Source organism: Myotis daubentonii, chromosome 13 (genome assembly GCF_963259705.1).
Source record: "Myotis daubentonii chromosome 13, mMyoDau2.1, whole genome shotgun sequence".
Taxonomy (NCBI): Eukaryota; Metazoa; Chordata; class Mammalia; order Chiroptera; family Vespertilionidae; genus Myotis; species Myotis daubentonii.
The window spans coordinates 48,346,723-48,368,938 of NC_081852.1; the positions used below are offsets into that span (position 1 = coordinate 48,346,723).

The window sequence follows — 22,216 nt, forward strand, 5'->3', positions numbered from 1 at the left end:
CCCTCAAATCTTGGCTCACATGGCACCTTCTCAGGGAGGCCTTTCCTGAGGGCTCCCTCAGGACTCCCCATGTCCCACCGGCCTCTGCCTTTCCCATTCCCAACCACCTCTTACCCTGCTATGAACTTCACATATTTATCTATTATCTTTCTTCCCCACCCCAACGTAAGCAGGAGTTTCTGTTTTACTTACTGATGTCTTCCCAACACCTAAAATGTCCTGGCACACAGTGGGCACTTTAATAAATGTCTACTGAGCGAGGGAGGGAGGGAGGGAGGGAGGAGTGGGTGGAGAAGCAGTTCTTACCAATGCTGCCCTTTTGTCCCTTTGGTCCTTCTGGACCTGGTTGTCCCAAGAGCCCAGGGATACCTGTAGATACAAGAAAATACCTCCCAGAACCTGGGATCCAGGGCCCAGCAGCCCACTACCAGCCGCGCCATCGGAGACTACGCACCTGGAGTCCCAGGGAGGCCCCGATCTCCTGTGGGACAGAGATAAGAGAGAAGTCAGCTCCAAGACTTGGGCCATTACCTAAAGGAGCCACCAGGTGGATTCAGCCAGGATTGCCAAATACAGCAAATACAAATACAGGGTGCCCAGGAAGTCTGAATTGCAGATAAACATTGAATAAACTTTTAGTATAAGTATGTTTCATGTAATATTTGGGACATGCTTATAGTGAAAAATTATCTGTACTTCGAATTTAACTGGACAGCCCACATTTCCTGGCAACTGCAGGCTCAGGGGCTCCAGGACCTTCAGTCCCCATGCCCAGCAGGGTCAGCGGGTGTGACCTCCACACTGGAGCCCTGGGGAAGGGGAGCTGGGGCGGTGGCCCAGGTGTGTGCATGGAGACAGGCAACCCTGAAGAGAAGAAGAGGCCCACCAAGCGCAGGAACCCCAACTCCGACACAGGGATCTCTTGGGGAGAAAGATGGAGCCCAGAGAGGTGACCCTGTCACCTTCAACAGTGATTCTCAGAATAAACTGGGGTGATCAGGATTGCAGACTCCTGTCCCCACGCACCTGTACCACCAGGACTGCTGACTCAGAGGCTCTGGAAGTGGGACCCAGAATCTCCTGCCCATGCTCACGCACACTGAAGTGTGTGAACCCCACTCGGCTAGATCAAGGGGCGCTGCTGTGGTCCCGGGATTGGAAACCGCTTCCTCCCACCATGGGCCCACCCCATTGATTGTCAAACCACTTCTCGGAGGAAACACCAGTTTCTTACAGCACATACGTGTGTGCCACACACGGTAGCGTGTGGCTGTCCCCACCTGACTAGCACTGTGGCACCTGCTCCTGTGACTACACCCTGCAAACCCCTGGGGGCACGTGCTGTGCTCCTGCTGGACCCCCACGGGAGGCTCAGTTCCCAGCGGCTGGGTTTTATCCCCGGTTTCCCTCGGCTAAGACCCCCGAGAGCAGGTGGCACACTTGGAATGGTGGTTCCTGACTTGATTCATCAGAATTAAAACCCGGGTAGAGGGTAGGTCTAGCCCCAGAGCATTTGCTCCAGAAACACCTGATTCTCAGCAGGGCCCAGGAATCTGTATTTATAGAAACTACCAGGGGGAAGCTGAGAATTAGCAGGTCTGACTGCCCTTGGGAGCTGGGGGTAGATGTAGGCCCTCGACACAGGCTCCCCGAGGGCCTGGGAGTCCCTGGAGCCCTGAGAAGGGGCGAAGGCCAGCGATGCAGAGCCCTGCTCTGTCACAAAGCCCCTGGCCCACCAAAGCCCAGGGGTCTGCAGGCTGCTCTGCAATTCACGGTCCCACCACAGAGGGCCGATGGCCAAGAGCATGTGAGGGCGTTCTCTGAGCTCGCTGATCGCTTTAAACCCTCAACCCTCACTAATAATTTAGGAAAAAGTTACCTTTGAGGCCTGGACTTCCCATGTCACCTAAAATAAGAAAGATAAAACAATTGTGAATGGGGTGAGAACCCAAGGGCCTGTCTCATAGTCTGTAAGACCAGCTGACAGCAGGTGAACCGCATTTCAGGGGGAGCTGGCGTGGGGCGTGGCTTCCTCTCAGTCTCCATCTGTGTCACTTGGCACATCACCGGCCTCTCAGAGGATGCCCTAGGTCCCTTCCCGTCCTGAGATATTCTGACCGGACAGCCAATTCTCACCCCTCCCCACAGATGCTGAAAGATTTGTCTATTGCTCATCCTTCAATTTGGAAAACAGCTTTCTAATCCCAGAAAACAGGGCTCCAAGTTCAGGAAACGAGAGGGTAAGGGCTCAACCCACCACAGTACCTTTAGGGCCAGGGTTTCCTCGGAGATTGCCTACAAGAGAAAGTAAGCCACGAGTTACTAGAGGTTACACATCTGCGTGACACACAGACACGAAAGGGATCTCTGTGGTGAAGTGGGGAGAAACTGAGGGTAGGACTAGCATTCAGATTCTAAAATGTGCTACTTGTGTGATAGTGGGCAGTTCTTTCCAGGCCTCAGTTTTCCCAACAGTAAAATGGGTTCACAGTACTGGTCCTGAGAGTGAAGGAAGTGTGAGAGTCCCCTGAGCAGGTACCACTCCACACACAGGCTGGCCCTTTGCCCTGCGATGCGCTCACCATTTTCTTGCTCCATCATCAGCTTGTCCCTCATAAACAGCCAGAGCGCCTCCCGACTGGAAGCATCCAGCCCGGACTTGCCCATGCCTGTGCCCACGTCGGGCGCCAGCCCCTGCAGCCGTTCCTTGTTGCTTCTCTCTATCTGCTCCTGCAGCAGCACACCGCTCCGCATCCGCTCCAGCTCATCCACACGCGCTTTCAGCTTCCGCACCTCCTCCGCTGAAATGGCAGAGGGGCAGCTCAGCCAGGGGCAGCCCGGTGCCTTCCCAGCACACACTCACTCCCCCGGAAGCCAGAACTGGGGACTCTGGGGGCTGGGGAACTTCTTCTTGCCATTGGGGACATATTAAATGTACATATATATTTACTGATTCCAGAGAGGACGGGAAAGGGTGAGAGAGAGAGAAACATCAATGATGAGAGAGAATTAATTGGCCACCTCCCATCTGTCCCCACTGGTTATCTAGCCCTCAACCTGGGCCTGTGCCCTGACCTGGAATCAAACTGTGGCTTCCTGCTTCATAAGTCAATGCTCAACCACTGAGCCACACAGGCCAGGCTGTTGGGGACAATTTGATAGAATGCTTATGGCTAGCAGCCAGATTATGGCTAGCTATTCAAAACTGTCATTGACCTTTAAAGAAACCTGGTCAGGGTGGGTGGGCTCAGTCTTCTCATTTGAGAGAGTGATAGTGCTGGCCCTCACCCTCCCTGGGAGCTGGGTGAGGCCAACAGAGCGGTGGTGGGCAAACCTGCTATGAGAAGGGCTGGCCTGACTACCCAGGCAGCTGGGAGCCTAGAGCAGTGCTGCAGGGATGGGGGCCTGGCCCACGGAGCTGCACCAGAATCCCATCTCCGCCATTAGGCGGCGTCCTCCCAGTGCCTGTTTCCCCACCTACAGCACAGAGCTCTGCGCTGATGCCCGACACTTGGGACACAGCCAATTCCTGCCCTTTGAATGGGCAGCTGGGCAGTGGGACCGGCTGCCCTGCCACCGTCACCACGTACCCAGAGCAATGAGGCCGAAGAGCAGCCCCAGGAGCAGCAGCCAGGTGAGCAGCAGGCCCAGCAGCCACTTCCACCAGCTGCAGCAGGAGCCGCAGGGGCACCAGGCGGGCGCTGCTCCCCACGGGCCCGCGCCAACACCGCCACCAGCACCGCCGCCGCCGCCACCTTTACCGCCACCGACACCGTTATGGTGATCGTAGCTGTAGCCGTGGATATCTGTCGGGGAGAGAGGGAGGGGAAGGTGAAGGCAGGTGGCTTTGGCTCTCCTCCCTCTAAATTCTCTGGCTGTGGGGGCTTTGTGGGCCTGAGTGAATGTAAGTAAGTCTTTCAGGTTCGTGTGCGACTGTGAAGGATGAGGCTGGTGAAGAGCAGAAGTCTGACAACCCTGGGCTTGAGCTGTGTGACCCTGAGATGGTCACCTAACTACTGTTTCCTTTTTTCCCCCTTTTCTTTTAACTACAATGAGCTTAAAGGATGACTTACTTCAAAGGACAGTTGCTGAGTGAGACGAGAGGCATGGAAGGCAGTTAGCCGGGGATGTAGCACAGAGGGCTCGGTTTAAAACTCTTTTTTTATTTTATTTTTTTAAAATATATTTTTATTGATTTCAGAGAGAAAGGGAGAAGGGAGAGATAGAAACATCAATGATGGGAGGAAATCATTAACTGGCTGCCTCCTGCACACCCCCTACTGGGGATCGGGCCGCAACTCAAGCAGGTGCCCTGACTGGAATCGAACCCGGGACCCTTTCGTCGGCAGGCTGATGCTCTAGCCGCTGAGCCAAACCAGCTAGGGCTCGGTTTAAAACTCTTGGTGAAGAACTTTGACCTGCCACAACCTACATTTTATTAGGCCCAAACCAAAGGTGTTCCCATCTCCATGGTGCAGTGTTCACAACTCTGTGTGTAACCCCCAAGTGCCTAGAATGACGCTCAGCATTTAAGGCATGCCCCAATGTATTTTTTTTGTAAAAGGCTTTGTTAGTTTTTAAAATGGGGTGCTAGCCCTTGCTCTGCCTCTCTTACAAGGCAGAGGAGGAAGAGAGGAAAGTGCAAAGGGTTGGAGATGTACATGAATTAGTGCCGCCGTAAAGCCTCTGTGTGTATGTCTGGGGGGTGGACAACAGCAGCCCTGCTGTGCTGCTCCTGCCATAGGGGGAGCCCCTGGACCCGAGGGCAGGTAGCAGTGTGTGTGTGTGTGTGTGTGTGTGTGTGTGTGTGTGTGTGTGTAGGGAGGGGGGAGCTGTGAGCAAATTGCCCCCGAACTAAGCTTCTTCTGCGAACCACTCTAGCCCCGGCCTGCCCCCTCCACCCGGCTCCCTTGAGCCTTCAGGGACACTCTTTAGAGCTGGGTGGCTCAGGTGCGCACTGGCTCCAGGCTAGGGGGCCTTAGCTGTTCCTCACCATCACCAGTCCCACGGGCTGCTGTCACTGCAGGACTCGCCGGGCTCACCTACCTGTGGAGGCCGCTTTGCCCGTTGTGGACACGGTCTTCACGTCTCCTGAAAGACAAGCACCGAGAAGAGGTTTTGACCTGAGCTTTTATGTATTTTTATTTTTAAAAATATATCTTTATTGATTTCAGAGAGGAGAGGAGAGGGAGAGATAGAAACATTAATGATGAGAGAGAATCATTGATTGGCTGCCTCCTGCACACCCCTCATTGGGGATCGGGCCTGCAACCCGAGCCACGTGTCCTTGATTGGAATCAAACCCAGGGCCCTTCAGTCCACAGGCCAATGCTCTATCCACTGAGCCAACCTGTCTAGGGCTTGGCTTGAGCTTAAATGTGAGGAGCCCACAGACAGCCTCTGTGCAGATTTTGGGCGGGGCTTTAGGTAGATGTACCCCATGTACCCCCCAGGCACCTTGAGTAATTGCATCAATGCAGACATGACTTGACAAACAATTACTGGTGGGAAAAGCAGTGCCATACCCTCTTGTGACCTGAAACCTGTAAAGCCCTAGACATTTTCAGAGGACCACTGAGGCGTGACCTTTGCTCTCAAACAATAAATATGCTTGAGAGAAATGACTTGATTTTTTTGGTGAAGGGACTTTTATTTTTAATTTATCTATATTGTTGAAAGTATTACAGATGTCCTTTTTTTCCCCATTGACTCCCCACCCCCAGGTCTTCTTGGCGAAGGGACTTTGAATGCAAGTTCCTGACCTGGGGTGGAGGGACCCGGACAGCAAGGATGGGCTGGGAGGAGGGCTGTTCATGAGTTCCTGCCGAAACCGGTTTGGCTCAGTGGATAGAGTGTACCATGGAGTGTTTGTGGGCAGGTGCGAGATTTTCTGGGAAAGTTGTTCACAGCTGTCATCAGATTCTGAAAGGGTCTTTTGGCTTCACTGCCCCATTTCCACCCCTACAATGTAAGGAACTGCTAACTTAGGCATTGTCAGGGCTGGGACTGATTTCATTTGCATTTATCTAAAAATGTTCTATGATGTACTTTTCCCTTCCTTTACTGACCCGCCCTTCCCTCCCCCCTGAAACCAGTGATTTGGAGAGATGTTTCGGGACTCACAGCAGTGAAGCAATGTGTTTATCTACAAGAGGATCCAGGTATTTGAGAAGAAAAAATAAAGCTAGCAAGTGCTTTGCAAAGCATTTTTCTATTAGTTCTGAAAATTAAGAGAGGATGAGTAAGGTGAGAAAAAAATACCATTGTAGGCTTTACACATGTTATGGGAAAGCTTTTGTTTCAATATTGTACGCGCACGAATCGATTGGAAGCCTGTTAAAACGCAGCCTCTGGCTCAGCAGGCCTGGGCGTCTGTAACAGGCTCCCAGGTGCTGCCACTGCTGCTGGTCCAGGGACCACCTGTGGAGTTGTGAGGTCTCAGGAGACAAATACGTAAATGAAACGTGGATGGGCTGAAGGCAAGGTGGACAGAGATCGGATGTAGTCTTACCATTAGTATCCAAGATCAGCTTAGTGTCAGTGGTGTATGCAGCTTGCTTTTCCTTTTTTAGTGTGTCCTCTGAAAAAGAAGCTGTGCACACAACTCATGACAATCTAGGCCAGCGATGGCAAACCCATGACACGCGTGTCAGAGGTGACACGCGAACTCATTTTTTTGGTTCATTTTTCTTTGTTAAATGGCATTTAAATATATAAAATAAATATCAAAAATATAAGTCTTTGTTTTACTATGGTTGCAAATATCAAAAAATTTCTGTATGTGACACGGCACCAGAATTAAGTTAGGGTTTTTCAAAATGCTGACATGCTGAGCTCAAAAGGTTCACCATCAATGATCTAGGCTATTCCCTACCCCCTCTCCAACCCCACTCCACATCCTGTCCACATGGGGAGGTAGAGGTAGCCGGGTAGGAAGAGGACCCCGCCTTCCTGGGGTTAATCACCCCATCTGTGTTTGTGTTTGGGAGTCTTGCTGAGGTTGCTCTTTTCCAGAATTTTCCAGGCTTGTCTGCATTCTAGGCAGACCCCAGGAGCACCCTGTTTAGGCAGGCAGTTTTTCATTTGAATGGATGACTGTGCTTTCACTATTAAAACATCTCAAACCACCTTGCTAGGACATTGGGTCTCCTACACTGTCTGCCTTTCTTCTGACACCCGAGTCCCTTGGGCTCCCACGTACTTGCAGCGATGCTGGCGGGGGAGGCAGTAAAGACCTTCCCGCTGTCCTTGTTCATGATCAGCAGCTCCATCTCCTTCTTGGCAGGCACGTTATCTTTCTCCAGGATCAGGAACTTACAGTCCTTGTGTAAGAGCTCATCATTCTGGACACTCGTGGTACAGGCTAGAGAGGAAGAGGTGGGTGAGGAGGAAAGAAAAGGTGCCAGGAGGAGGTGGAGGGAAGAAATGACCAGAAGAGGAGGGAGAGGGAAAAGGGGAGGGGGAAGGAAAAGAGAGATTAGTGGGTGCGTCCAAGGGTCTCTGGTCTCCCTGACAGTGGCTGCTAAGAAGCATCTTGGGGACCAAAGACAACCTCCCCTGCTTCACTGGGCCTGGTCGGGGGGAGGTTGGGTCCATGTCAGAAGTACTGGGGGGCTGGCTGATGGGCTGCCTCCCACCTGGATGCTACAGGATCTCTATTGAATGGACAAAGGTCCCCTTCTCAGACAGGCCCTTCTTTAACCTGCTGGGTTCATTTCTATCCTTCAGGTCTCAGGTGTTAGCGTCCTGGGGGTTTTCCTGGCCACCCCGTCTGATATACACACATTCCCTTTTCTACTCTTTCACCTATTTCTTTCCTTCAAATTATCTTGCCAACTTGTTTATCTGCATCCACTGCAATGGTCAGGCTGGAGGGCAGGAACCTAGCCTGCCTTGTTCATTCTGTGGTCCAGGCGCTTAGAACAGCGTCCGGAAGGAAACACCCAGGATCAGAGCCATGGCGGAAGCGGCCGACCCTGTGCGGTGAGCCCAAGTCGATAAAGGGTCTGCAGAAGGTAGGGAGGGTGTGGCAGCTTTGACCGGCTCCTTGGTTCTTGCCATGGGTGACAGGTAACAGGAGCAGGCCAGGGGCTTCCAGACAAAGGTGGGAGCTGGGGTGTAAGTGTCTGACCCTAGGCCGGTGCGGAGGGTGAAGCTTCCTGCCTCCCCTGGACAGAAAGGTCAAGGTGAGGTCAGGGAGATGCTCATCTCTGCTCATTTCTGGAAGTTACTGAGAGGCCCATTTGGGACTTTAGACCACCAATGGGTTTTATCCACTCTCCCATATGCTAAGTGTCACCAAGGAGCAATTCTTCCGGTTCTGCAGCCTGCCCCTGGCAGCTGGGGACAGCGCTCACCGGCAGAGGTGGACACGCCAGTGCTCACAACAGCAGGGCTCTGGGGTACGTTCTTCTTTATCCCGTACGCTGCAAGAGAGGAACCACCGAGTGAGTGGGACCAGAGTGGGAGGGCAGCTCCACGCAACTTAGCAGCAGCCTGACCAGCCCTGGCAGACAGGCAGCCTCCCCACGTGAGAGGAAGATAATAATAATGAATAATAATTATGAATGAATGATGAACATGAAGAATAAGGAATAATGCAATCAACTCTCCAGCCATGGGGGCAGCAATGAGAGCTTAGATGGAACTTTCTTTGGTATAATTCTCATCCTTCTAGAACAGTTCTAAAGGTCACCTCCTCCATGAAGTCCTCCTAGATCAGGGGTGGGCAAACTTTTTGACTCAAGGGCCACAATGGGTTCTTAAACTGGACCGGAGGGCCGGAACAAAAGCATGGATGGAGTGTTTCTGTGAACTAATATAAATTCAAAGTAAACATCATTACATAAAAGGGTACGGTCTTTTTTTTTTTTAGTTTTATTCATTTCAAACGGGCAGGATCCGGCCCGCGGGCCGTAGTTTGCCCATGGCTGTCCTAGATCCTCCCACATTACCTTCCCTTATGAACTCCTACAACCCTAACACCTGCTCTGCACAGTTTGATTCATGTTATCTTATAGAATCCCCCAATAGTTTCATGTTTATTACACTTTTTACTCCAACTAAACAGTAAGCAAATTGAGAGCCAGGGCAGAGGTTCATGCCTCTTCTGTCCACCCTCCCCCAGGTGTGCACAAGGAGCAAACCATAAAATCATCCAGATGGTTGATTTTCAGTGGCAGTGGGCAGTCAGGGATAGCAGTGAATCACAGGGCTACACAGGTGACACCCCACAGTAATATTCCCTCAGGTTTTCACATGTCTGATCCAGCAAATGATCGAGGTTGGCATCTCTAAGTTGGGAGTGGGGGCTGTTTCTTTGGTGGGAAAGGTTGACTGATTTTTAGGGACATCTTGGTCCCTCTGATTCAGTGGTTGAAAGGAATATTGTGAGTTATAGCTGCAAAGAAGCATTACTTCCCAGCCCCTAAGCTCCAAGCCTCAGCTACTGACCTGTGGAGGTGGTGGCCATGCCATGGGACAGGGCGGATGAGCTGGGGGCCAGATTGTTCTGCATGCCAAACACTGAAAGGAATTGAAGACAGGTGAGCACAGGTGCAGAGAGGAGGGTCCTCAGCTTAAGGCAGCTCCACCCCCGGCACCCCAACACCTTTCATGATAAATAAATGCCTTTGCGTATGACAGAGATTCCCAAACTTTCTCAGTTCTCACATTCTAAGTGACAGCATTTTTTTTATGCCCACCTCTCCATCTTGGGCTAAAAGTTACGAATAGTTCCATTTATTGAATACTTAGGTCTACACAGCATACAGTGGTAGTTCACACAGGGTCTGACATTTCACTGTATTCAAAAATACCCCTGGAATGTAAAACACCCCAGAGTTCCCTGTTCCCGACAGCACCCTAGGGTGCCGTGGTGCACAGTGTGGGAACTGTGGGCATAGGATACAGACACAAGGCGGCCAGAGGCAGAGACCTGGCAGAGACCTCATTTTCCCTTGAACTCTTCCTTCCGACTCAAACACATCAAGCTCCCCTCACCCCTGGTCTGACTTCAAAGCCGAAGCTCCCTCCTCCCCAGTTAACGCTTTCTCTTATTCCATCCTGTGTAGTGTTTGGGGTACAAGGTTGTGGATTTAATATCTTCGGTCAGGACTTGGCTAAACAGAATAGCAAAGGCAGAAGAAATGAAGCCTGAACCAGGTGTCTTCTGGGTTTGGTGGGATGCTAGTCAATTGCAGGTGTTGAAATTAGAGGTATGCCGGTCAAGTAAATAAGCAGGCCCACATCATCGTGTTAATTAGTCATATGCCACAAGGAGAAGGCATATTCCTTTAAAAAAAAAAGAGGTGGCTGGTGACTTACATCCAGGCTGTTGCAATGTATGTGGAAACAGAGTGAATACATTTGAGCTCCCAATGACCTACAGTATTTATAAAAAGACCTGAAGAAAGAGCTTTCTAACTTTACAATGTTGTGGTTTTCTTTTTTTTGTTTGTTTTACTTGCAATGTCCTAAGCCAGGCCTCACCTAGCTTCCTTCCTCCCATTTCTCCACCTCTCCGAGAAAACATGTAAGTGAGGTCTCCGGCCCTCCACTCTTAGACCTCTCCCTTGGGGATTGGGCTGTCTCTGACTCGGGCAGCCCGGGGCCACTGCCTGTGTTGGTGTATGTGCAGGAATGTCCTCATGCTCCTGGGCAGAAAGGACCTCTTCTCTGGAAACCATAGATTTTCCTCACCAGGAAGGAGCATGTATATATTAAAGCAAACCACCTGGAAAGGGCGATGGACACTGGCGAGCACTGACCTGAGGAGCAGGTGCTGATCCCGGGGTGCAGAGTAGGGGAGCAGGAGGCCATGTTGTTTGGAACGCCAAAGACTGCAGGGGAGAGGGGGAGGCTGTGAGAGGGACATCCCACCCAGAACAGGGGGTGCCCCAAAAGCTCCAGAATTAACAGGTTGCATTTTTATATTTTGTTAAATTTGTTTTTAGGAAAATCGTTCCTTGCCGCAGAGAACCATACACTCGTCTCTGGTTTGCACCTTAGATCACAGCCAAGGGCTGGTCTGGCCTCAAGTGGACATTAGCTCTGGCCAAAGCCCACTTGTTAGTGACCATTTTACAGAAAAGGATCTTGGCCTGGCCAGTTTTGCTCAGTGGTTGAGGATTGACCCAGGAACCAAGAGGTCACGGGTTTGATTCCCTGGTCAGGGCACATGCCTGGTTTTGGGCTCAATCCCCATTAGGGGGTGTGCGGGAGGCAACTGATCAATGATGTTTCTCTCTCATCCATATTTCTATCTCTCTATCCCTCTCCCTTCCTCTCTTTCTAAAAAATAAATAAAAAGAGATTAAAAAAAGAAAAGAAAAGGAACTTGAAACCCAGAGACGGTAAATAACTAGCTCAGGGTCACAATTAATGTTTTTCCCACTGCGCTTTTTCTGACGCATGTGGAATATAGATCTTTTTATAGAGGACTCACCCAAAGAAACACCTTGGAGACTGAAAGGAAATGAAGTTCCAGTGGAAAAACCTTGGGATGTTTGGCCACAGAAAGCCGCTCTAGCAAGCCTTGGGGACGCTGGACACCAGCAGGGTCTCTCAGCTCCAGGTAAAGGGGAGGAGAGCTCAGGGGCGGGAGGGGACGTGCACTGCGCATCACATACCTGATCCTGAGGAATAGGCATTGGTGTTGAGGAGGGACGAGCTGTGGGTTGTCATGTTGTTGTGATAGGTCCCCATGGAGGACCCTGCCGGCAAGGTGGAGGACCACATGGAGGAGGGAAGGTTGGCATCCAGGATGGTTGCATCATAGGTGCCGGACACTGGAAACAGACAGACAGACAGACTCCCCAGTGAGAGACAAACCAGGACTCTGTGCTGGGGTGACCCCGTTGGCCCTGTTTGCTGGGACTTTCCTGGTTTAGCCCTGAAGGTCCCACATCCCAGCAACCTCTTGGCCCAGGGCAAACTGGGGCCGTTGGTCATCCCAGTTCTGCCTGAAGCCTCGGAGCTGGCGCAGCCTTGTCCCTTGGGTTAGACACTCTTGCTGGCTCTTGATGAAATTTGAAGTAGGTCACCCGTTTCTCCTTCTAAGCCACCCTCCCCACCTCCTCTGAGCGGTCCCCACCAATGTTCTCATTCTCTCTTTGTTCCTGTCTCCACCTTCAAAGATACCAGGGAGCAGCAGGTGAGGCCCCACAGCGAATGCCCACAGGATTCCAGGCGCACGGCCAGCACAGGCAGGGAGCCCGCACTTCCAAGGCCACTCCACACGGACGACAGCCTTTTCTGGTTAAACTCGCCTTGCCAAGGAGCCCCAAAGGCACTCTGCCCCCAAGAAGGGGTTCTGGTGCTTCTTCAAATCTGAAGCCAATTCTGCCTCTTCCTCCTACGAGAGGGAGCTAGCCCCGCAGGTCATAAAGAGCTCTGAGGTTTCGGTTGTATTAAAAAGTAAAAGGAAGATCACAATCTCAAGATTTCTCCTCCCCCCCCCCCCCCGCCCCTCACCCCAGTAGCAAATGACAGGAAAGCTTCATTTACACCCTAGCGGAACTGGCTTCTTTCCTCATCTCCCTCCAAGGGTCTCCTCATTCCTCTTTCTGCCTCCCACAGACCCCACCTTACACGTGGTAGGCATGTGATATATGAGTGTTGAACAACCCTCATCCCATCTGACCACGATCTCTTGGTTATCTGACTGCCCCAGAGGCCCTCACCTCCACGAGGGCAATGGCTATGGCTGTCTTGTTCATTGCCTTTCCTCAGTGCCTGGTGCTTGGCATGGAGGAGGCACATAATAAACATTCACTGAACGAATAAATGAATGAATCAATAAAAGAAAACATGACAACTTCCCAGTATTCTTCATTTGGGGAACCTGGCCAACACATTCCCAGGAGATGTCAAGAACCTCCCGGAGGAAATCTCTGGGATGTAGAGCCTGACTCAGCAGGCCCCTGGGATGGCTGACCAGCCCACATTTTCATGCTGCATAAAGGGCAGTGCTTTGCCGTAGCCTGGAGGGCCTGCCAGGGTATGACTGAATTCCTGGACCAGGACTAACATACCACCTTGTTCCCTTCCCTCCACGCAGCCCCGGGCTGTAGGGCTCACCTGACTGGGAGCTCACGGTTTTGGTCTCCACGGTGCCTTTCTTAGGGATGGGGAGTGTGTGGGAGGAATTCCGGGTGGGGCTCGCGCTTGCCGATCGGCTTCCCTTGACCAGACGTTTAACTTCATCCAATTCCGTCCCTGTAGGAGAATCCCCGCGTTTCCATTAGGCCCGGGATGATTTCCCAAGTCCGGCTGCAGTGAGTTACATTTATGGCATTCTGAACACGAGGGAGGATGGCATCTACTTTGCATGCTGGGACATTTTTGGTTAGCCTGATAATTTTTGCATTTTGTCAATTTGTAGCACTTATTAACCTGGCACTTTGTAATATTAATGGCCTCATAAATATAGTGCCTCTACAAGGAGGTCAAAATCATTGGTAGATATTTCCTAATTATACCTCATCAGACACCACAGGGATGACTCTGTGGCTGAAAGACAATGTCATCCTGGGTCAAGGGAAATTTATACCCAGGGCAGTTAGAGAACCAGGCCCCTTGAAACAAATGGTTCCGTCGTGATTTCAACCCCTGCGCAGGACCCCTCAGGTGTCGGGTCCCTGACCTTGTATGCTCTGCAGTGTCAGAGGGATTTGTGGCCCATAACTCCGAAACGTTATGCTGTTTTTGTGTGAGTTAATTTCAAGCCCGTCTGGCTGGTATTATTTGCAGCAAGGCGATCTAGTGGAGCAGGCTCCCTGTGCTCCCCACATGGCAAACAGCAGAGGAGGGAGGAGGGGGAGGCATGGTGCAAGGGCAATGCATAAAAGGAGACAGGTTTGCAGACAACACCTGCTGGAGGACCACCCAGGACCCCCTCCCCTGATATCCCCATCCTATGGGCTCAGCACCCCTAAGCCTAGAAGGGCTCAGGTGGGACAGCATCAGGCCTAGAGTCAGATTCCTGGACCCCAGGCACTGAGCTCTTTGGGCAAGTGCCCATCTCTGATCCCCGAGCGACCCACTCAGCTCCTGTCCTAATAGTCGGGCTCATTTCAAAATGTCAAATAACCTCTAACAAGAACAAAAGAAGTCTAACACAGTCAGCAGACAGAGATAGGGAATCCCTAACATTTGAGATTGCTGCTTTTCCTTCAGCCACACTGAAGCTTTCTCCAAAGTCTCATCATATGGTCCTCAAATGTCTGCCAACTCATCCCATGGAGCCTAATTGACCCCACCCTTCAGTCTCTCTTCAAGTGACACTAACCCAGGAAGGCTTCCCAGGACCCCTGCTCCCTCCACTCCCTGAGCTGTCATAGTTGGTTGTTGACTGTCTCCCTATTAGTCTGTGAACAATGGAACAGCAGGGACTGTGACTTACTCAGCTCCTTTCCCCCTCCCTGCTGCACCTAGCACAGGATCTCTCTCACAGAAGGCCCTCAGAGACATTTAATGATTGAGTGACTGCACACACGCGCGCGCGCACACACACACACACACACAGCCCTGGATTCTTGGGCTCTTTCTTTTCAGCAAGACAGTGACCACTTACATCGGGTAGATGGGGATGCACTCTGCAGTCGCACTCGGATTTCACTCTCTGCAGGAGGAAAGGGAAGGAGACGGCTGTGAGTGAAGGAACTTGGGTCACAGAGTCTGACACTGAGCTCTGAGCAGTGGATAAATCTTTGGGCTGTTTTGAGATCTGTGTCCTGGGAACAGGACACCCAGGTATACTCAGGACGAGTGCTGCTCAAAAAGAAATGTCCCCTCCCTACACCCCAGCCTGCCCACTGCACACCTCCAGCCGCCTGGAGACGTTCTGATGAAACCCCAGGCTGAAGAGGCGGCTCCATCACAGTCATCAATGACCCGCCTCTTTCCAGTCACCCGTTTCCCACTTGCCAGGACCACGCTGCTCTCCTGCCTCCAGGGTCTCTCAGGCAGTAGCGAGAGGATTCTAAAACCTGTAATGTTTACTTAGCCATTTTGGCCTCTTCAGAAATGCAGAGGGCAGAAAGTGGGTAGTTTAACATTATTAGTTTCAGGTGGAAGACTGCCATCTTTCCATTATTAGCCTAAAGCTGTGGTTGGTTGGTATGTTCCTAACTTTTCAAGTCTAGGCTGGCCATTGAGAACTCCCAAAGCCTACGAAGAATTCTGCCTTCTGCGTGGCCCTGACAACGGCTCCTCACCAGGTTCAATATGGGCAGCTTGCCCGGGACCATGTTTTCCGACTATAGCCTTATCCATGGGCAGATGTGGAGAGTGCAAAACTGTCACAGAGCCCTTTGTCCCCAGGGATAACTGGAAAAAGAAGGGCTTTTGCTTAGTTTTGATGCATAAAGGCATTCACAGCACCTCTTGTTAAAGTCAACCAGGAGATTGGAAGTGAAACAAGATGTAGCGCCAGCATCTTCAGACAATCCACAGCAGAACCAGCTACTGCCCAGGTGGTTACCGTGTGTTTTATTCCTGTCTCCACGAGCTTGTTAGATTACAGTCAGATCCACCCTTCCCATCCTGGTGGAGCCAGCAGAAGATTCCCAGGGTGCTGTAGGCCCCTTGAGGGTAGAACCAGGCCTCATTTATTCTTCTGCACTCCTCCCATTTCCCGGCTCAAGGCTGGACACGTTAATCAGGGGTCCTCAAACTACGGCCCGCGGGCCACATGCAAATACAAATATTGTATTTGTTCCATTTTGTTTTTTTACTTCAAAAGAAGATATGTGCAGTGTGCATAGGAATTTGTTCATAGTTTTTTTTTTTAAAACTATAGTCCGGCCCTCCAATGGTCTGAGGGACAGTGAACTGGCCCCCTGTTTAAAAAGTTTGAGGACCCCTGCTAAATGCTCAGAAAATACTTCTTGATTGAACTGAATTGAACCCAGATATAGAGCTCACCTCGTGTTTGGCTACGTCCTCTGGTTGTAGAAGATGCTGAGAAACAAACAAACAAAAAAGTTATCTTAAGCATAGATAAGAGGTGGTGTGCTAAATATTTTTGATGTGGGGGTAGAACTATTTGGGTTGGGGGAGGAGCTGGTTTTCACAGTATGTGTTTTCCAGATAGGTGTCCTTATGGATAGTGGATGTTTAATAAATGATGACCATGTAGCCAAAAGGCAGAGAAAGTTTTGCAAGGCCCCCAGTGCATTTAAGGTGTTAAGGTAGCTAAATGAATGTTAAGTTAGCTCACACTTAACGTGTTAAATTAGCTGAGGTAATCCACTTAGGAGCATGATCCATTTGGACTAGCTCCCTACCCACTGATCAAATATTATCAAAAGGCTGCCAGATCTTTTCTTTAGTTTTTTGTTGAAAGCAAACAAATAAAATTATAACCACTGTATAATCAATGATCATATCAATTCATATGCACAGTGAGAATCCAAGAACGTGGACGAAAGACTTAAGGCCAGAAGGTACTTGGGTTTCACATGTCCCACCATGTGCCTCTTAGAAGCCTGCTACGGTGGAAGTGCTGGGCTGTTTGGCATGTGTGTGTTCTGACCCCCACTCCTCTTTGCTGGGAGGTCTCTATGGAAGGAAATAAATCCTACAATTGTTGCTTGGCCTTATGGCTTATCTGTCCACGCCTGAGCTTTGTATGAATAGCTTGCTTATTTTGGTAGCCTCACGAGCAAAGGCTGCAACGATCCCCATAAATGTTTCAGGATGAAAAGCAAGAGAAAAACAGGTCAGCAGAGGTTAAACTCTTTTAGGAGAATCCATTTAACTCACGACGTTCCTTCCCCTACGCGCCCCCCCCCCCCCCCCAGCCCTTTTCCAGTGCCTCATTTGACCATTTCTTCAGGAGATAAGCAGGGGACATACCAAATTCCTTCCGAGGGTACTCCGGAGAAGAGTTGCCACTGGAGCTCCCTGGAGAGAGGACAAAACACTCAGTACAGGCACACCTCGCTTTATTGCTCTTCACAGGTGTTGGCGTTTTCTACAAATTGAAGGCAAGGCCCTCCACCAGCAAAAAGACTACGACTTGCTTCATTGCAATACTTGTTTCATTGAGGTGGCCTGGCCTGGCACCAAACTCGCAATATCTCTGAGGTCTGCCTATACCAATGATCACTTGAACCCAAACGGCTCCCGAGAGAGTGCTGCCGGGTACCCCTTTCTGAACCTTGCGGCCTGCGTGTTCAGGAGGACAACAGGTGCTCTTCGGCGAGCTCCTGACTTACCCGCTTTGCCTATCGGACATGGTTGCGGCCCTTCAGTCTGGTTCCTGGGCTACTTCAGTGGGGCAAGGATTGAACAAAGGAAGGTAGGAGCCTTTTTTGTTTTCACTTCCTCAACTGCTTGCCCCATGCCAGTGCTGGTGAAGGTGGCCTGGCCTGTAGATGTGCTGTCATCCTGAGTGTGGACCCTGTCAAAATGAAGGCACTAGCCCCTGTGTAGGCCCAACGCCAGAAAGCACTGTGGTGACACCATGCTCTTAGCCTGGATTTGTGGTTCCCCAAGACTCCCTGGCAGTTCTGGTCTTAAGTCAGTTACTGGGGGTACCCATCCCTAATCCTGCTTCTCCAGTCACTATCAGACCCATTTGCTGCCTGGCTTGTCTGTTTTCCACTAAACCTGCTTCTGCAGATCACCAGACCTCCAGTAACCTCCTCCTGCCTTCTCCTTCTTGACCCTGGCACTTTCTTGTACTGATTTCAATGACGCCGCCTGTACCTAGTCTCCTGCTCCCCTCAAAGTATCTTCTTCCTCTGTATCCCCAGCTCTTTTTCTCGTTCTTCCCCAAACTTTACCTTTCTTTGCTCTCTTCTGCTTTCTATACTCTCTTCCTCAGCCAACTCCTTCAGTTTTCTGCCTTCTACTAACATCTCTTGGTGAATGACTCCAAATGGGGTGTTTGGCCTTGACTTCTTCCATGAGCTGAAGTCCTGAGTCCCTCTCCCTGCTTGGTAACCCCACCTGAGAGCCCTGCCAGTCGTTCTATTTAAGGACCCAATAACTGAACTCAGCTGTGTGAACTCCCTGCTGTAATTGTTGGCACCAACATGAACCCAACCACCCGTGTTTCTAATTTTAGCAGAATCACTAACTCCTTCGTCTTCCGTTAAAATAAAAAACAAAGGGAGACCAGCCTTAAAAATCCCCTGAACAGACAAAACTAGATGAATCATTCAAGCAAAGTGTAATTTAGCTAATTTTAAAAGATGAACTAAGTCACCTCTTGCTTATGCCTCTGAAAATCATAAGCAAAACTGAAACTGCTTCCCAAGGTTAATATGAGGTAACCACTGACCAATTCCCTACCACTTAAGGAAATTCTAACAGTATAATCAGTCACCATGAAAAATAAACTACATAAGCTGCTTTGTAACAGTACAACCTGGAGCCTCATTCCATGTTTGGTTTGAGTGCTCTCAGCCTGCAAACTGTCTTTTTGGTGTGCACACAATACACTGTTACTAACTAGTATTTTAGTGATTCATTGGTTTTACTTCTGTAATTTCTGAACTTTTGACACTCCCCTTTTCCCAACATTTAATCAACTGTCAAACCGGCCAATTCCCCTTCTGCAATACCTCTCCCCTCCAGCTCCTCCTCTCCTCTCCCACGGCCACCACCCTGGTCTCAGCCAAGTTTTCCCTTCCCTGGACTATTGAGCACATAACATGTCACCATGTTCAGGCCCTTTCCTCCCTATTTTCCCTGCACGTGGCTTTCAGAGTGCTAGTCCTGGACCTCAACTATGATCGACTCTTTTGCTCAAAAAATCTCTGTGGCTTCTCACTATATACAGAATAAAGTACAAACATCTTAGCCTGGCACTGATGCTGAGTCCCTCAAGCCCGCCCTCTTACCTAAGCACCACGGTCCTGACTTTACTGCCTGTCTCTGCCGTGCTGCTGCTCCCCCAGTCTGGAGCATCCATCCCTCCACCTCTGGGTATCAAACTCTTACACATCATGAAGGCCCAGCTCACAGGCACCTTCCCTAGAGACACTTTCCTGGAGACTCAGCTTGAAATGATAATTGCCTTGTACTTTGTATTACGGTTTTTATCTGTCATCTTAGCTTGTCCATTAGACTACAGATTCCTTGAAGACAAGATCCATTTAAGCCTCTGGTTCATTTAAGCTTCCCTCAAAGCATTCTGCATGGTGTCAAACACATGGTAGATATGTGATAAAATACCACATGAGAAAGTGACTAAATGAATGAATGAACGAAGGGGTAATGTCAGTCCTTAAAAGACATGAAGGAAGGGTGGAGAGAAAGGTGAGGGGGCAGGCCCAGGTGAATACAGGTGCCAATTCGTCAAAGGATGAGTGAGGTTACTGGGTAGAGAGTGGTTCTCTCTCCCATACCTTCGTATGTTCCATGGCGGGTGATGTGAGTTTTCCTTTCAAAGGTTGAGCCTGGTGAGTTGGGCAGAGTGGAGGCAGGTGAATGAGCCCTCCTGTAACTGGAGGTGGAGGCATTGCCTCGGGTGCTTCCACCTGCAAACCAGAGAGAGTGTCAGTCCTCATAGCACTTCCGCAGATTGGCAGCCAGTGGCCTTAACCACGTACACCAGGCTGCTCCGAATGAAAGTGGGCCCCACGGAGGGGCCAGAGCACATCAGCACTGGAAGTCTCCCCCCACATTCCCTCGAGTGCTCAGAAATGGGGTAGCGTCATTGTTCCTGCCCTTCCTCCCCAAGCTGGGGGTCCCTGATGCACATAGCTGCAGTGTATGGAAATGGAGGGGCTTTGGCAGGGTTGTTCTTGAGGACCTGGCACTAATCTGAGCTCACTGCTGGAGAGACTAGAAGAACATAATCCCACGTGGGAGGTTCCTCAGCAGATGAGGGCAGGCGCTTCTCTTGGTCAGCCTGACCATTTGCCTGTCTTGGGTCTTTTTTTTTTTTTTAAATAATATATTTTTTATTGATTTCAGAGAAGAAGGGCGAGGGAGATAGAAACATCAATGATGAGAGAGAATCATTGATCAGCTGCCTCCTGCATGCCCTCTGCTGGGGATGGAGCACCCCAGGCATGTGCCCTGACTGGGAATTGAACTGCGACCTCCTGGTTCATAGGTTGATGCCCAACCACTGAGCTATACTGGCCAGGCTTAGGTCTTCTTCTTTAGTGTCACTCCAAGATTTTTAAAATGAATTGGTGCCCTAACCGGTTTGGCTCAGTGGGTAGAGCGTCGGCCTGTGGATTGAAGGGTCCCAGGTTCGATTCCGGTCAAGGGCATGTACCTTGGTTGCGGGCGGGCACATTCCCAGTGGGGGGTGTGCAGGAGGCAGCTGATCAATGTTTCTAACTCTATCCCTCTTCCTTCCTCTCTGTGAAAAATCATAAAATGTATTTTAAAAATAAAATAAAATGAATTGGTGGGCTATGTGTGTGCTTGCTTTTCCCATATGCCCTGTTTTGTTTTGCTTAGTTTGAAAGCTACCATGAAAGAGTGGTTCATGGGGAACAATGGGCCGATGTTGGGTGCTTGCCCAGTGGAAACTCGCAGGGTGTGGGATCAGATTCCCTGCGCACAGTGACCCAGTCCTTCAGTTTCTTTAGTGGTTGTTGTTAATTCAGATGTGCACACTCTTCTCTAAAGGAGATGGCTTAAAGAGTGATTCAGGGGGGAAGGAGCCACCTCCCCACGAAGCCTCCTTAATTAATTATTGTTATTTATATTAGGGAAATAATGAAAGTTGGCCCCATTTTAGGTCGGCATCAAATGCAGATGATGTGAAAGTCTCACTTTTTCTGGGTTTGGTGTCATTTACATGCTCTTTGGGTCATTTGGATGGATGACAGTTTGGCCCCTCTCCTTGCAGCACTCAATCCCAGTCTGCTCTTCCCCCACCCTCACCCCCCACCAGCAGGCACTTACTTGAGTTTATGTAGCTGCTGCTGCCATGGGTCAGGCTCTGTTTCTCCAGCCGGCTTCCTCCACTGACGGAGCCCGTTTTAGCATAGCCATTGGTGGTCCCGCCTTCTGCAGAGACAAGGAGCAGGTGATCATTTCTGGGTGGAGTCAGCCCAGAGGGTCCTTTATCCCTTGCCCCTTGGAAGCCTTCCCTCGCTTTCCAACCATGACCCTCATGGTTTGGGCTCCCTTTCCCATCTACAGTGCAAGCTGCCAGGCTCTCATTTCATTTGTTTCTGATACAAATGTTAAAAGGAAATATTCCATCCGATTTAAAAAGAATGTCTTCTGGGTGGAGCATTGCAAGTCATTTATTAGGGAAATTTAAATATTAGAAAAGGTAGCAAATGATGAAAAAGCTCCTTGAGGCCAGGGTCTGGGCTGGGCTTGCTTTTTCCAAATGCCTGGTCAGTGCCCCAGGCATGCAGCCCCTAGAATTGTTGGAGGGACTGGGAACAGCTCTGTGTTGCCAGTTTCCCATCCGGCAGCCCATCATACTCCAACCTCCCATGTTGATGGGTGGGATTTCCACACTCCTCCGCCTCTGGGTGCCAGGCTTCCTGGGAGGGGCAGGCGTAGCTTTAGGGCTCAGACCTCCATTACAACATCCACTACACATAAAGACCTCCCGAGGAAAATGGAGGTTCAAACAGAAACCCCACTGGTGGTTCCCTGCTCCCACCCCATGCTCAGGGGGGATAATATCTTCGATATTTCAGTTTCCAGATCAGGCGATTCTATAGAGACTGAAAGTAGATTTGTGGTTTTAGGAACTGGAGAGAGAATGGGGAGTGGCTACAAATTGCCATGAGGTTTCTTGTTGGCAGGATGAAAATGTTTTAAAATTTGTTGCAACGGCTGCAGTACTCTAAATATACTAACAACCATTGAATTATACAACCCAAACTGTGAATTTTATGGTATAGGAATTGATGTCAATATAACTGTAAAGAAAAAAGAGATTTCAGGTATTTTGGATTTGCTCTACTGGAGCGTGAGTGCCGCTGGGAAAGGTTAGGCGCAGAGTCCTTTGCACGTGACTCACTGAGACGCTCTTGAGATAGTCACTTACTTGGCGGTAAGGATGTGAGTCTCGTAGTTACTGTTTCGGTGATAACTAGGAAAAGACAAGGGAAAGATCAGATCTTATGTAAGGCACTGAAATTCCTGTAGTTTGGCAAGATCTCATCTGTCATAGGCTCATTAAATTCGGTTCCACAGAGATTTTTGTATATTATGCGATAAGGTATATGATCTTTCTCACTATACATGAAAATATGTACAATAACAATGAAGTTTA

At 50.1% G+C, this 22,216-nt stretch overlaps 1 protein-coding gene across 1 annotated transcript in view; it reads right to left on the bottom strand.

Moving 5' to 3' along the window:
• The window catches only part of COL17A1 (collagen type XVII alpha 1 chain), a 48,188-nt gene that overhangs the window by 19,723 nt on the left and 6,249 nt on the right, over positions 1–22,216 (bottom strand). The window contains exons 3-22 of the mRNA XM_059661320.1: positions 21,989–22,033; positions 20,881–20,985; positions 19,362–19,493; positions 16,861–16,908; positions 15,928–15,963; positions 14,576–14,623; positions 13,081–13,218; positions 11,631–11,789; positions 10,770–10,841; positions 9,454–9,525; positions 8,358–8,426; positions 7,202–7,363; positions 6,512–6,592; positions 5,047–5,091; positions 3,591–3,806; positions 2,583–2,801; positions 2,266–2,295; positions 1,880–1,906; positions 455–481; positions 307–369 (exon numbers count right to left, since the gene is read on the bottom strand). Of these exons, the coding sequence (XP_059517303.1) occupies positions 307–369; positions 455–481; positions 1,880–1,906; positions 2,266–2,295; positions 2,583–2,801; positions 3,591–3,806; positions 5,047–5,091; positions 6,512–6,592; positions 7,202–7,363; positions 8,358–8,426; positions 9,454–9,525; positions 10,770–10,841; positions 11,631–11,789; positions 13,081–13,218; positions 14,576–14,623; positions 15,928–15,963; positions 16,861–16,908; positions 19,362–19,493; positions 20,881–20,985; positions 21,989–22,033 (1,794 nt within the window). The remainder of the gene's footprint in view (positions 1–306; positions 370–454; positions 482–1,879; positions 1,907–2,265; positions 2,296–2,582; positions 2,802–3,590; positions 3,807–5,046; positions 5,092–6,511; positions 6,593–7,201; positions 7,364–8,357; positions 8,427–9,453; positions 9,526–10,769; positions 10,842–11,630; positions 11,790–13,080; positions 13,219–14,575; positions 14,624–15,927; positions 15,964–16,860; positions 16,909–19,361; positions 19,494–20,880; positions 20,986–21,988; positions 22,034–22,216) is intronic.